The 16,768-nt window shown below is 41.4% G+C and overlaps 1 protein-coding gene across 8 annotated transcripts in view; it reads right to left on the reverse strand.

Annotated features, from left to right (window-relative positions):
• The window catches only part of dop1a (DOP1 leucine zipper like protein A), a 344,210-nt gene that overhangs the window by 288,852 nt on the left and 38,590 nt on the right, over positions 1-16,768 (reverse strand). For all 8 annotated transcript variants that reach the window (XM_072581124.1, XM_072581119.1, XM_072581125.1 and 5 more), the window contains exon 5: positions 11,044-11,214. In XM_072581124.1, coding sequence (XP_072437225.1) covers positions 11,044-11,214 — 171 coding nt within the window. The remainder of the gene's footprint in view (positions 1-11,043; positions 11,215-16,768) is intronic.

Below are 16,768 nucleotides of genomic sequence, written 5' to 3' on the forward strand. Positions count from 1 at the left end.
CACTTTCAAGGAGCAATGAACATGCACTCCAAGGTCTCTTTGTTCAGCAACATTCCCTATGACCTTACCATTAAGTGTATAAGTCCTGCTAAGATTTGCTTTCCCAAAATGCAGCACCTCGCATTTACCTGAATTAAACTCCATCTGCCACTTCTCAGCCCATTGGCCCATCTGGTCTAGATCCTGTTATAATCTGATGAAACCCTCTTCGCTGTCCACTACACCTCCAATTTTGGTGTCATCTGCAAACTTACTAAATGTACCTCTTATGCTCACATCCAGATAATTTATGTAAATGACAAAAAGTAGAGGGCACAGCACCAATCCTTGTGGCACTCCACTGGTCACAGGCCTCCAGCCTGAAAAACAGCCCTCCACCACCACCACCCTCTGTCTTCTACCTCTGAGCCAGTTCTGTATCCAAATGGCTAGTTCTCCCTGTATTCCACGAGATCTAATCTTGCTCATCAGTCTCCCATGGGGAACCTTGTCGAATGCCTTACTGAAGTCCATATAGATCACATCTACTGCTCTGCCCTCAATCTTTGTTACTTCTTCAAACAACTCAATCAAGTTTGTGGGAAACATGATTTCCCACGCACAAAGCCATGTTGACTATCCCAAATCAGTCCTTGCCTTTCCAAATACATGTACATCCTGGCCCTCAGAATTCCCTCCAACAACTTGCCCACCAGCGAGGTCAGGCTCACCGGTCTATAGTTCCCTGGCTTGGCTTTACTGCCTTACTTTAAACAGTAGCACCACGTTTGCCAACCTCCAGTCTTCCAGCACCTCACCTGTGATTATCGATGATACAAATATCTCAGCAAGAGGCCCAGCAATCACGTCTCCAGCTTCCCAGAGTTCTCGGGTACACCTGATCAGGTCCTGGGGATTTATCCACCTTTAACCGTTTCAAGACATCCAGCACTTCCTCCTCTGTAATCTGGATATTTTGCAACATGTCACCATCTATTTCCCTACAGTCTATATCTTCCATATCCTTTTCCACAGTAAATACGGATGCAAAATATTCATTTGTTATCTCCCCCATTTCCTGTCGCTCCACACAAAGCCCGTCTTGCTGATCTTTTCTCTCCCTAGTTACCCTTTTGTCCTTAATATATTTGTTAAAAACCCTTTAGATTCTCCTTAATCCTATTTGCCAAAGCTATCTCATGTCCCCGTTTTTCCCTCCTGATTTCTCTTTTAAGTATACTCCTACTTTCTTTGGACTCTAAGGATTCACTCGATCTATCCTGCCTATACCTGACATATGCTTCCTTCTTTTTCTTAACCAAACCCTCAATTTCTTTAAAAGCGCGGCAGGTCAGGCAGCATCCAAGGAACAGGAGAATCGACGTTTCGGGCATCAGCCCTTCTTCAGGAAGGGCTGATGCCCGAAACGTCGATTCTCCTGTTCCTTGGATGCTGCCTGACCTGCCGCGCTTTTCCAGCAACACATTTTCAGCTCTGATCTCCAGCATCTGCAGTCCTCACTTTCTCCTCAATTTCTTTAGTCATCCAGCATTCCCTATACCTACCAGCATTCCCTTTCAGCCTGACAGGAATATACTTCCTCTGGACTCTTGTTATCTCATTCCTGAAGGCTTCAAATTTTCCAGCCGTCCCTTTACCCGCGAACATCTGCCTCCAATCGGCTTTCAAAAGTTCTTGCCTAATCCAGTCAAAATTAGCCTTTCTCCAATTTAGAACTTCAACTTTTAGATCTGGTCTATCCTTTTCCATCACGACTTTAAAACAAATAGAATTATGGTCGCTGGCCCCAAAGTGCTCCCCCACTGACACCTCAGTCACCTGCCCTGCCTTATTTCCCAAGAGTAGGTCAAGTTTTGCACCTTCTCTAGTAGGTACATCCACGTACTGAATCAGAAACTTGTCTTGTACGTACTTAAGAAATTCCTCTCCATCTAAACCTTTAACACTATGGCAGTCCCAGTCGATGTTCGGAAAGTTAAAATCCCCTACCATAACTACCCTATTATTCTTACAGATAGCTGAGATCTCCTTACAAATTTGTTTCTCAATTTCCCTCTGACTACTGGGGGGTCTATAATACAATCCCAATAAAGTGATCATCTCTTTCTTATTTCTCAGTTCCACCCAAATAACTTCCCTGGATATATTTCTGGGAATATCCTCCCTCAACACAATTGTAATGGTATCCCTTATCAAAAATGCCACTCCCCCTCCTCTCTTGCCTCCTTTTCTATCCTTCCTGTAGCATTTGTATCCTGGAACATTAAGCTGCCAATCCTGCCCATCCCTGAGCCATGTTTCCGCAATTGCTACGATATCCCAGTCCCATGTTCCTAACCATGCTCTCAGTTCATCTGCCTTCCCTGTTAGGCCCCTTGCTTTGAAATAAATGCAGTTTAATTTATTAGTCCTACCTTGTCCCTGCCTGCCCTGATTGCTTGACTCACTTCTGTTCTCAGCTGTACCCGTCTCAGATTGATCTCTTTCCTCACTATCTCCCTGTGTCCCACCTCCCCCAACTTACTAGTTTGAATCATCCCAAGCAGTTCTAGCAAATTTTCCTGCCAGTATATTGGTCCCCTTCCAATTTAGGTGCAATCAGTCCTTCTTGTACAGGTCACTTCTACCCCAAAAGAGATTCCAACGATCCAAAAATGTGAACCCTTCTCCCAGACACCAGCTCCTCAGCCATGCATTCATCTGTTCTATCCTCCAATTCCTGCCCTCACTAGCTCATAGCACTGGCAGTAATCCAGATACTACTACCCTTGAGGACCTCCTTTTTAAATTTCTGCCTAACTCTCTGTAAACTCCCTCCAGAGTCTCAACCTTTTCCCTGCCAATATCGCTGGTTCCAATGTGGACAATGACCTCCTGCCGGCCCCTCTCTCCCGTGAGAACATTCTGCACCCTCAGACATCCTTCATCCTGGCACCAGGGAAACAACACACCATTCTGCTTTTTCTCTGCTGGCCACAGAAACGTCTGTCTGTACCTCTGACTACAGAATCCCCTAACACAACTGATCTCTTGGAAGCCGATGTACCCCTCGTTGCATTAGAGCCAGTCTCAATACCAGAAACTTGGCTGTTCGTGCTACGTTCCCCTGAGAATCCATCACCCCCTACATTTTCCAAAACAGTATACCTGTTTGAGATGGTTATACCCACAAACGATTCCTGCACTAGCTGCCTACCTCTCTTACCCTTCCTGGAGTTAACGCATCTATGTGACTGTATCTGAGATATTTCCCCCCTTTCTATAACTGTCATCCATCACATACTGTTGCTTTTGCAAATTCCTCATCACTTCTATCTGTCTCTCCAAACGATTCACTCGATCTGATAAGATTCGCATCCAACAGCATTTATAGCAGATATAATCCGCAGTAACCCTTAAACTCTCTTTAAACTCCCACATCTGACAAGTACTGCAAAGGCCATTTTTGCTCCTTCACAATCTACTGACCCAGAAAATCACACCATCTTATTCCTCTACAAACACTGCCCCAGGTTAAATTAATAGCTATGGCTTATATTTTAAGTTTAATCAAGAGACTCATCTCCAAAACCATACAATCAAGAAAGAATCCACTGTACTCACTACTGCAGCCTCTCTCTTGGACAGACTTAAAACAACAATTAAACTTATCTGATTCTGTGCTGTGAACTTCACCCAACAGTTCCTCCAAGATTAGTTGTGAATTTCACTGCTTGTTAATTTTCCCAGATGCACTCAGATGTCCAGCAATACAGGAATTCAAACACCAAGGCGGTAACTATGCAGGTTCTCTCTCTCTCTCTCTCTTTCTCCTGCACTGTCCTCACTATATGCTTCCTTTGTCTGCTCTTCTCCCTTTTAAAACTGCTGTTGTTTTGACTTTTTTTTCCCCAAAGTTCCAAAACAATGCAACAGCATATAAAACAGTAATTGCTGCTCCTGGATTTCAAGGAAATCACCTCCAACACCTAAAATACCTCCACAAAAAGGAGCAGCTCTTACCGCCAGAAATCTTTCCCATCCTCCATCTTGGATTACCCTGTTTCTTCGCTGAATCCCCAGGACCAGAAGTAAATTCACCTTCTCAAAGCAATAAATGCTGGCCAGCCAGCTGTACTCACATTCCACGAATGTAAAAGAAAGTTGGCTAAAGGCAGACAGTTGTGATAGTGGTAGAAGTCATGATGAATTAATCTCTTAGATGAAAATGTTTATAAACACCTCAACATGGTCTTCTGCACCAATATTGTAGGCTCTACCTATAAAGGAGAAGGATAAGGATGCTCCTGAAGCTTTCTCTATTGTCCTCCATTCTTCACAATTGAATGTGGCAGAACTGACCGGACATATTAGCAATGAACCACCTAGTGAGGTCAAGAAGGTGCTGCTTCCCATTGTTTGGTATTTGTACACACCTTGCAGTTTCACCATTTTCAGGTCTATTTGGTTCTGATCCTGTGATGCTCTTGCACATCCTTCACTGAATTTGAGTCGGTCAGCTTGTTTAATACTAATTAGAAGCAGCACAGTGGCTCCATGGTTTGCACTGCTGCCTCAGTGTTCAGGACCCGGGTTCAATTCCACTCGTGGTGACTTTCTGTGTAGAGTTGGCATATTCTCCTCTGTGCCTATATGGGTTTCCTCTGGATGCTCCAGTTTCTTTACACCAAGGATGGAGTAAGCTGGATTGGCATTGCTAAATTGTCCCATAATCTTCAGGAATATATAGATTGGATGCGTTAGCCACGGTAAATGCAGAGTTATAGGGATAGGGTCATGGGGTGATTCTGGGTGTGCGGATCTGAAATCTGAGTACAGACTGAAGTAACTAGTTATAGTCAGAAACAATCATTTAAATACATGCTCTTACTAACATAGGCAGCAATAAAATGGCTTCTTAATGCAAATAACATAATAAAATGGCTTCTAGGCTGCAAATTGACAATTCTGCTTAAAGCTGCTAAAAGCTACATTCCTGAATTAATGATAACACGCTCCAACAAAGATTAGCAGAAAATTCTTTCTTTACAGCATAGAAATAACTAGGCTAGATAAGACATTACTAGCCATTCTAACTGACGTTGCAAGTGTAAGTGGAGAAAGTAGTTTTAGGAGATAAAGGTACTTGGATGTGTAAGTTCCCAGGAAATATCATTGGACTAAGTTGCTGTCAATAATGTCATTTTGTTAAATTTGATTACAGAGCAGATTCAATCAACTTGCAGCCATGGCTGTACTTCTCAAAAAAGATATAAAAACGCCTTTGTCTTAAGCCATGTGTGCAGTTTCTCCTAGGGCCACAGAAGTGTTTAACCTCTGTGTTGCTGGACAATCTGTACCTGGCTATAAAATAAAGTGTGAAATTTTATGTAACCAGACCGAATTGCTAGTGTTTATTACAGAGCAAGAAAGCGACAGAGCAAAAAGCAACAGAGCTGACTGGTTTTGAAATGTGATTTTTTTTTGGAAATCTTAATTGGGATTGTTAAAAAGATCAGACCAGTATTGTAGAGCGGGAGGTAAAAGAGAAGTTTAAAGAGAAAGGAGTTTTAAATAGTGGTTTTAAATGTTCTCTGTTGGACTTTAAAGTAAAAATTAAGAATTTTATCCTTTAAGAGTGAAACCTGGGATAGTTCTTTGCCTCTCGTAAGTTAACAGACTGTGGCGTGAAGTGAGCTTCTCTGTATGTCGGGATTAAGTTAGCAGAGGGGTTTACCCAGTGTTGTAACCGAATACAAGAGCACAATATACTGCTGAGGCTGTATAAGAGTCTGGTCAGACCGCAGCTGATCTAAACAAGAGGGTGAAATTTTTTTTAAAAATCACTGTATACTTGCATTTTGGTAGAGATGCTGAGTAAATGGTTTCATCAAATGCACTTCAAGAAGTGGCCAAATGACCAGGCCTTAACAGAAGTTATCTAAGACCATGTTAACTGTGGCAATGTTTAAATTCATGTTAACAGATAGGAAAACTGTTTTACTGTAATACATTTGTTGATATCAATGCTGGTTTGCGTCAATTGTAACTTTCTTATGGTTGCAGTTGATACAACACTTTTACTTTCAAGTTAATAATAAGGTCAAAGGTTTCCCACCATCGGAGGGATGCCTCAATCATGGTTATGGTAGCTGAAGATTTTAGCAATGCCTGGCCCAGACAGGAAGGTCCATATATAGGTTTCAAAGCTTTGTGGAAGGATCTTATATCTCTGGTATCTCCACACATCAGTATCCTCCTCGACAATTTCAGCTATCAGTTGTTCATTTCACAGAGCATTGAAAATTGGCAGAGCCTGGAACAGGTTACATACCTTTTTAGTAGGTTAAAGGTGAACAATGCCTCTTAGATTTCCTCAAGAATTCCCCAGTCAGAGACATGAGACAGCCCCATTAGCTTTCCTGATCAAATCACATTTCATCAACTACGAATCCAGGACATCCATACACTCCCACCTAGCAACCCTGTAATAGTAACCTGAAAAGTCTTATAACACAACCCGCACAAGCAGCTACTGAAAGTCATCATGAAAGGTAACTTCTTCATACTTATAAATTCCAATACAAGTATTCAGTGTAACGAAGGACTTGGGCAAGCTGTTTTGGCAGATACATCATCAGCATCTGTAACAATAATGGTTGACTCTTTCTGGAAAACAGTACGGGCCACAAACTCAACACCACCAATTCTGACTGAAGCAGAAAATTAGATTTAAGACAATCTCGAAGCACCAATAGCTGACGCATTGGCAAGTTTAGAACTCCTTGTTCAGGATTCTATTACGGTTAACGTGCAGGTGCACTTGGCAGTTAGGAACGTAAATGCATTGATTTTGAGAGGTCTGAATACAAGAGTACAATACACTGCTGAGCCTGTATAAGGCTCTGGAATAATGTTTTGGGCCCTGTTTATGGTAGCTTTGGAGGGAGTCCAGCAGAGGTTAACTATGATGAAATGGAAAGAAGACTCGATGGGCCAAATGGCCTTAATCTGCTCTTACATTCACGTGCAGTTACGTGGTATAATGGCCACACTATATGCTAGAATTATACCCTGTGTTATCTGTTAGACATACCAAAGGCTGGATTGAATTAATGCTTCCTTCAGAATCAAACTATCATCGAGAAAGCAAATTTTATTTATTTTATTTTTATTTTTACTTACAGTGTGGAAGCAGGCTCTTCGGCCCAACAAGTCCACACCGACCCTCCAAAGAGCAACCCACCCCTACGTTTACCCCTTCACCTAACACTACGGGCAATATAGCATGGCCAATTCAATTCTACAAAAGAAAACTATAATTCATAAATTCTGGTCAATAAACAGTAAAATAGTTTTGCACACATTCCACAAGGACTAATGCAGGCTTACTCAAAGTAGCAGTCGGGACAGTTGAAACCTACCCTTGAAGAAGTGACTGAAGATTGAAATGAAATCAAAATAATATTGAAGGTGAGAACGGGATACAATAGCTTCTTCAAAAGAAACATTCTTGCTATATTACATGTCAAGCATGCTCTAGTGACCAAGCTACAAAAGCTTTCTACGAAAGCCTGCTGCACTCTGCAAACTAACCTTGATTCATCCTAACAACTGGTGGACAGCACATGAATAAAGGATACAAATCCACAAAGTTGTGTGAGATACAGGATCCTTCCATGGAGCCTTCCAAAAATGTCTTGTGAAATGCATCCATGATTGCTGAGATCAAGGCTAAGTAGATTTCTCCCATATATTCTCTCCATGCCTACTGCAAACCCAGTCTGACAATTATGTCCTTAAGGATTTGGCCAGCTCCATCAGCAGTGATGCAATGAAACTATTTACTGTGACATACAACAGATTAGAATGGCTTTTCCACATCACTTTAGTTAAGAATCAACCAAATTACTGCTGAAACCATACCAGAAAATCATTGCAAGTTCCTTTCTTTTATGTGAAATAGGGTTTTTAAAACCATGCAATAGCTTCATGATCATAATTACTAACACTAGTTTCTTGTATCAGACTTTAGTTCAAATTCAACTAAATTTGAATTCACTTAATTCCCAGGATTATTTGCCCAGGCCTCTCAATTACAATTCTGATGAACATGTAAGGACCTAAACTAATGACACTTTCTATCATCAAGGATGTTTTCATAACTATGAGTGATTACTGCATTTTCTAGAATACTAGCCCACTAACATGCTACTTCATAATTAGTTGAAAAAGATAAAACAGCAAATGATGGTGACAGAGAAACAAGACAGATACTGAAACTGCTACATTAACACCACCTCCTGCCATCACAGGAAATGTAACACCGCACAATTTTAATATAATGCAAGTGAATTTCAGATTATTCTCCATACGGGGAGTTCTTCTATAACACGCGCACGCTCTTGGGCAACCCCGTATGATATAAAAATCGCATTTTAGAAACAATGCTTAATCTGTTGGCAATGTAATCACATTACAATCAACACACATTGTAAAAGTTTGCACTGTAGAAATAGTGTCCTCAATTCATCAATCGTGTTATTGCGAATTCACATTGACAAAACTAGCGTTATAGCTGAATGACCTATGAGTTCATTCATTCAAAAAAGTTACATAAAAAGGAATGATTAAAAAAAATGAAGATTACTCAGTTACCTATGAATGAACATAGTAATTGGTACAATGAACAGAATTCTCCCTAAAAAAAAAAATCAGTGAATCCTTAGTAGTGCATAAAGAAAGTAGGAGTATACTTAAGAGGGAAATCAGAGGGCAAAACAGGGACATGAGATAGCTTTGGCAAATAGAATTCAGGAGAATCTAAAGGGTTTTTACAAATATATTAAGGACAAAAGGGTAACTAGGGAGAGAATAGGGCCCCTCAAAGATCAGCAACGCGGCCTTTGTATGGAGCCACAGAAAATGGGGGAGATAACAAATGAATATTTTACATCAGTATTTACTGTGGAAAAGGATATGGAAGATATAGACTGTAGGGAAATAGATGGTGACATGTTGCAAAATGTCCAGATTACAGAGGAGGAAGTGCTGAATGTCTTAAAACGGTTAAAGGTGGATAAATCCCCAGGACCTGATCAGGTGTACCCGAGAACTCTGGGAAGCTAGAGACGTGATTGCTGGGCCTCTTGCTGAGATATTTGTATCATCGATAATCACAGGGGAGGTGCCGGAAGACTGGAGGTTAGCAAACGTGGTGCCACTGTTTAAGAAGGGCGGTAAAGACAAGCCAGAGAACTATAGACCGGTGGGCAAGTTGTTGGAGGGAATCCTGAGGGACAGGATGTACATGTATTTGGAAAGGCAAGGACTGATTTGGGATAGTCAACATGGCTTTGTGCGTGGGAAATCATGTCTCACAAACTTGACTGAGTTTTTTGAAGTAACAAAGAAGATTGACGAGGACAGAGCAGTAGAGGTGATCTATATGGCCTTCAGTAAGGTGTTCAACAAGATTCCCCATGGGAGATTGATTAGCAAGATTAGATCTCATGGAATACAGGGAGAACTAGCCATTTGGGTACAGAGCTTGCTCAAAGGCAGAAGACAGAGGGTAGTGGTGGAGGGTTGTTTTTCAGACTGGAGGCCTGTGACCAGTGGAGTGCCACAAGGATTGGTGCTGGGCCCTCTACTTTTTGTCATTTACATCAATGATTTGGATGCGAGCATAAGAGGTACATTTAGTAAGTTTGCAGATGACACCAAAATTGGAGGTGTCGTGGACGCAAAGAGGGTTACCTCAGATTACAACAGGCTCTGGACCAGATGGGCCAATGGGCTGAGAAGCGGCAGATGAAGTTTAATTCAGATAAATGTGAGGTGCTGCATTTTGGGAAAGCAAATCCTAGCAGGCCTTATACACTTAATGGTAAGGTCCTCGGGAGTGTTGCTGAACAAAGAGACCTTGGAGTGCAGGTTCATAGCTCCTTGAAAGTGGAGTCGCAGGTAGATAGGGTAGTGAAGGCGGCATTTGGTATGCTTTCCCTTACTGGTTAGAGTATTGGTCAGGAGCTGGGAGGTCACGTTGCGGCTGTACAGGACATTTGGTTAGGCCATTGTTGGAATATTGCGTGCAATTCTGGTCTCCTTCCTATCGGAAAGATGTTGTGAAACTTGAAAAGGGTTCTGAAAAGATTTACAAGGATGTTGCCAGGGTTGGAGGATCTGAGCTACAGGGAGAGGCTGAACAGGCTGAGGCCGTTTTCCCTGGAGCGGAGGCTGAGGGGTGACCTTATAGAGGTTTACAAAATTATGAGGGGTATGGATACGATAAATAGACAAAGTATTTTCCCTGGAGTCTAGGAGTCCAGAACTAGAGGGCATAGGTTTAGGGTGAGAGGGGAAAGATATGAGAGAGACCTAAGGGGCAACTTTTTCACGCAGAGGGTAGTACGTGTATGGAATGAACTGCCAGAGGATGTGGTGGAGGCTGGTACAATTGCAACATTTAGGAGGCATTTGGATGGGTATATGAATAGGAAGGGTTTGGAGGGATATGGGCCGGGAGCTGGCAGGTGGGACTAGATTGGGTTGAGATATCAGGTCGGCATGGACGGTTTGGACCAAAGGGTCTGTTTCCATGCTGTACATCTCTTTGACTGTTTTCAAAAGGATGCATGACTAACTCAAAGATGAGTTTTAAAATGCAGCGGTCAGTAAATCTGGTAGAAGATGAAGCTATTCGGCATAACTTAGAACCATGAAAAGATCATACTTGCGTTGTTTATTGTGTTATTTTGTATTTTTTTCATTTTTAACCAATGAGATGTTTAAATTCACTTTATAATTATTATGGAACTTATCTGCTATATAATAAGTCTAAAAACAAATCTCACAAGTGCTAAAATATTTATACAATTTCTCACCAAGTAATCACTTTACACAATTTATTACAAATACTAGATTAGCGCTGACTATATATTCAGCATTTATTTTCATTAAAAAGGCTCCTCAGCTAAACATATGTAATGCAGACATGAAACAAACAGTAACATTCACCCCCAAGGACATTTTCATTATATGTACATTCAATTATCTACTCACCTGTCGTAGTACTCAGAGCCTTCTTCCAGACCAGGCAACACCCCAGTCAACAGTCCTTGCAGTCCTGGTTTCAGAGTCTTACCCAGAGGCAAGAAATAGACTTCATATAAGCTCAACAGCACAGGTTTGACAGACATAGCCGCATTGACAAGAAGAGGGAAAAGGCCAGAGCTGAGGAAAGAATAATTTCCAAACATCCAAAATCAGTTTTCCAATCCCTCTCTGAAAGGCAGCAATTTCTTTATAAATATAGTTTTAAAACCACTTTCAGCCTTCCTGTACTTTAGTTAAACAGCTATTTCTCATTAATGAGCATACGAACTGAAGTCCACCAAGTAACTTCAACATAGGTAGTGTTACAACCAAATCAGCATGTTAAATGAAGATCCACCCGTTTGTTTCTGTTGGAAGGAATCCACAACTGGAAAATTGATCTAATTCTACCAATTCTCAATGCAACTGATGTTGTCAAGACAATAGCCCTGACAAGAAAATAGACCTCTTCTTTTATCCCCAACTGTTTTAACAGTGTGGCTTCACAGGCTGTGAAGTGTTAACCAGACTGCACAGGATTGAAGTGGTAATTAGCGCAGGCTGCATAGTGATAGCAGGAGCCCCTGCCTAATGAAGTAGTTGGATTTCTATTTCTTTTCCTATTTCCAAAGCAACATTATTGCTCCAATTTCATAACCACTCCACAAAAGTGTACACAATGCATGGCAATGGTCAATCTTCTGTAACATATTGCATTGAGTGGTGGTTTACATGATTTTAGTACAAGTACAAGTCCAAGTCCGCTGATGGTGGTATCAAATGTCCTTGACTGAAAAATTTTGTCTTTTACAATCTTTTATCTCCATATACTCTACAGGGCAAGATAGCCATGATAGCTAGACTTGATCATAATTTCCCACAAAAACTAGCATAGAACTTCACTAATAACTACCATTAATGTGACCAACCATCGTTTCTGCTCTACTTAAATATTTTAATTAACCTGTTCAGATGCTATGGCACCTCCAAGACAGGTAGAACTTGAACGTAAACTTTCTGACCCAGGCAATGGTGCACTACCACTGTCACAAGAAATTTTACAATTTTAGAACATAGAACAATACAGCACAGAACAGGCCCTTCAGCCCTCAATGTTGCACCAACCTGTGAACTATTCTCAGCTTGTCCACCTACAATATACCAAAATCACCCATGTGCTAATAACTAATTAGCCAATAACAGCCTCTTAAAAGGGTTTCGATGCCTGTATAAAATATTGGGGCAGCACAATGGCTCACAGCACCAGGGACCTGGGTTCAATTCCAACCTCAGGCGACTGTGTGTGGAGTTTACACATTCTCCTTGTGTCTGTGTGGGTTTCCTCCAGGTACTCCGGTTTCCTCCCACAATCCAAAGATGTGCAGATTAGGTGAATTGTCCACACTAAATTGCTTATAGTCTTCAGGGATGTGTAGGTTCGGTGCATCAGTCAGGGGTAAATGTAGGGGAATGAGTTTGGGTGGGATAGTCTTCAGAGAGTTGGTGTGGACATGTTAGGCCAAAGGGCCTGTTTCCACACTGTAAGCAATCTATGATCTAAACCTTTGCTGAAAGAAGAAAGAATGCAATTGCAGAAGCACTAACAAATGTTTCCAACCTGTACGGACCAAGAGGCAGATGCAATTGAAGCTTTCAAAAACGAACTGGATGAAGAAAATAATTGCAAGGCTATGGAAATAAGCCAGTGACTTATTCTTGCAGAGAGGACACAACAAACTGAATGGCATCCTTCTGTACTAAAACTATTCTACGAATAAGTTGCCTCATGCTGTGTGTAACCTGATCTATATGGACTTCAGTCAGGTGTTTGACAAGGGTCCCCATAGGAGACTGGTTAGCAAGGTTAGATCTCATGGAATACTGGGAGTGAGGATCTAAAATCTGGATTTAGGCTGTTGTCAGGAGCAACCATTTAATACATGCCTTTACTAACAACAAAATAGCATCTTAATGCAAGTAACAAAGTAACTTCTAGGTGCAAATTGACAACTCTGTTTAAAATGGCTTTTTACCCTGCTAAAAGCTGCATTCCAGAACTAACAGAACCAAAGGTTAACAGGCAATGCTTCCGTCACAGTATGGAATTAACGAAGCTCGATAGGACATTACTAACCATCCTAACTCACCTTGTAGATGCAGGTGCAGAGAGATAAAATCTGCAAAACAAAGTTGGTTCCCAGGAAATATCATTGGGCTAACCTGCTACTCAATGTCATTTTATTTTATATATATGTCGTTTAATTACATTTTATTGGATTTGCTCTGTAATTAAGGCTGTACTATTTCTTATGAACCATATAAAAATTGTTCTCGTTTTAAGCCATTCACACAGTTTCTGTTTAACTTCTGTGTCGCTGGACAACCTGAGCCCGGCCTTGATAATAAAGGGTGAAATCTTACAGAACCAGACCGAATTGCTAGTGTTTATTTGACCAATCGCAGAACCGAGGGACCCCTCTCGTGGGTCAAGATCTTCAGAACTAGCCATTTGGATACAGAACTGGCTCAAAAGGTAGAAGACAGAGGGTGGTGGTGAACTGTTGCTTTTCAGACTGGAGGCCTGTGACCAGTGGAGTGCCACAAGGATCGGTACTGGGTCCACTATTTTTCATCCTTTATATAAATGATCTGCAGTACTCACTTTCGCCCTGTTCAGTTATGGAGTACATTCAAGACTGAGATTGCTGGATTTTTGCACATAAAAAGAATGTGAGGATGAGATAGTAACAGGGAGCTGAAGTAAAAGGTTAGGCATGATCATAATGAATAGTGCAGTAGACTAAAGTGGGCGGCACGGTGGCACAGTGGTTAGCACTGCTGCCTCACAGCGCCAGAGATCCGGGTTCAATTCCCGCCTCAGGTGACTAACTGTGTGGAGTTTGCACGTTCTCCCCGTGTCTGCGTGGGTTTCCTCCGGGTGCTCCGGTTTCCTCCCACAGTCCAAAGATGTGCAGGTCAGGTGAATTGGCCATGCGAAATTGCCCGTAGTGTTAGGTAAGGGGTAAATGTAGGGGTATGGGTGGGTTGCGCTTCGGCGGGGCGGTGTGGACTTGTTGGGCCGAAGGGCCTGTTTCCACACTGTAAGTAATCTAATCTAATCTAATCTAATCTAAAGGGCCATACGGTTAATTACAGCTTTTACTTTTTTGTTACTAGGTTGCAGCTGTTTTCTTGATCTCCTAAAGTCATTGACACAGACATGTGCAAATACATGTACACTAATGTGCTTACATACACTCCTACAAACATGCACACAGGCAGATGGCAGAGAGACACAATCGCTCACCAAGAAATGCACAATTTCATGCACGCACCGTCACACACTGTTGCTTGATGACAGTCAAAAGTAGGAGTGCTGAATGAATTGCTCTCATTCTCAAATGATTAAACTTCAAATATAACTTCGCAGTACAGCAGAGATGCCATTTGGTCTGTTATACCTATGACACCTCTTTGAACAAGATATCCAGTCAGTCTGAATCTTTTGCCCTTCCATCATGCAGTAATAATTCAGATAATCATGACTTATCATGGCTCAGGGCAACCAGAATTTGAAGCCTTCCAAAAAATAAAAATAAACATCGAACCTTTAAATCAGTGAGAAACAAAACAATGTAAGGAATTTCAACTGTTTGTAGAAAGGATTTGTTCTTCTCCCAATATTAGACCTAAAGCTAGTTGAATGACAGCCTGGTAGAAGATGGGCTGTTTGTTGGACTGATATTTAAGAAACTGTTTGATAGTATAAGACAGAGAGCGATGGTGGAGGGTTGCTTTACAGACTAAAGGCCTGTGACCAGTGGTGTACCACAAGGATTGATTAGATTAGATTATTTAGTGTGGAAACAGGCCCTTCGGCCCAATAAGTCCACACCGACCCACCAAAGCACATCCCACCCATACCCTTACATCTACCCCTTCACCTAACACTATGGGCAATTTAGCATGGCCAATTCACCTGACCTGCACTTCTTTGGACTGTGGGAGGAAACTGGAGCACCCGGAGGAAATCCACGCAAACATGGGAGAATGTACAAACTCCACACAGTCAGTCGCCTCTGGCGCTGTGAGGCAGCAGTGCTAACCATTGTGCTATCGTGCCGCCCACAAATGGTGCTGGGTCCACTGCTTTTTGCCATTTATCAATGATTTGGATATGAACATAGGAAGTATAATTAGTAAGTTTGCAGATGACACCAAAATTGGGGGTGTAGTGGACAGTGAAGGTGGTTACCTCAGAGTACAATGGGACTTTGATCAGATGGATCAATGAGCCAAGGATGGGCAGATGGAGTTTAATTTAGATAAATGCGAGGTGGTGCATTTTGGAAAGGACATATACACTTTATGGTAAGGTCTTGGGAAGTGTTGCTGAACAAAGAGGCCTTATTCTTAGGTGCTTTAAAGTGTTTTTGCCTACTCAGCTTGTCCAAATTACACATTACCCTCTTTTCATTCTCCCCACAGCATACCCTTTCACCCAGCTTTCTCTCATTTGCAAATGTTGACACATTACATTTTATTTTCCACATCAAATATACTGTAAATAAATGAAGTTTTAGTACCCGTCCCTGTAGTAACCTACGAAACACTGCCTGCTATTCAGAAAAAGGCCCATTTACTTCTAATCTTTCTTTCCTGCTGCTAACTAACTTTTTACCCATATCAATGCACTACCCAATTCCATGCAGTTTAGGTTTTCACATTAATCTCTTGTGGGACATTTTGAATTTCAGAAGGATTTTCACAACAAACAATATTCACTGGCTTCCTTTGATCAATTCTACTCATCACATCCATGAAGAATTCCAGTAGATTCATCAAGCACGATTTCCCTTTTGCAAATCCATGCTGTCTATGATTCTACCGTTTTTTTAAGTGCTTTGCTTATAAAATCTTACTGGCCTACAATTTCTGTTTTCTCTTTATCACTCTTCTTAATAAATGGTGAGCTTATTCCACCTATCCTCCAATTTGTTAGGAACTGCTCCAGAGTCCAAAGAAGTTTCGAAAGTGACAACCAATGCATTCACTATTTCTAAAGCCACTTCCTTAACTACTCTGGGATATAGATTACCCGATCTTAGGGATTTATCAGCCTTCATTCCCATCAATTTCACCTTAATCATTTCTCTACTAATACAGATATTCTTCAGTTCCTCCATCTCATTAAACCCCGTGATCCCTGTCATTTCTATGCATTATTCATGACCCATTGTGATGGCAGAAGCAAAGTAGATAGTCAGCCATTTCATTATTCCTGATCATAAATTTCCCGGTTTCTGACTTTAATCGATCTTCAGTAGCTTTCACCAATCTTTATAAACTTCTACAGTCAGCTTTGTTTTGTGCTGTAAAAATTTAGCCTCATACTCTATTTTCCTTTTCTTAATCAATCCCATGGTTCCTCTTTTGTGGACTTTAATTTGCTCCCAAACCTCAAGTGTATCGCTTTTTCATGCCAATTTCTCACTTCCACTCACACAGATTCTACATTGTCTGAGCTAGTATCTTTCCTTAATATTATATTCATTTCCAGCCACAGAAATGAATTGAATAACATAAGACAATTGCATTTCCACACTTTTTGCTCCACCCTTTTGCAGCGAGCTAACTGGTGCTACAAATTTGGCTGTTTCCCCCCCCTCCCCGGCCCCAAGAGGCCATTCCT

This window comes from Chiloscyllium punctatum, chromosome 11 (assembly GCF_047496795.1).
Source record: "Chiloscyllium punctatum isolate Juve2018m chromosome 11, sChiPun1.3, whole genome shotgun sequence".
Lineage (NCBI taxonomy): Eukaryota > Metazoa > Chordata > Chondrichthyes > Orectolobiformes > Hemiscylliidae > Chiloscyllium > Chiloscyllium punctatum.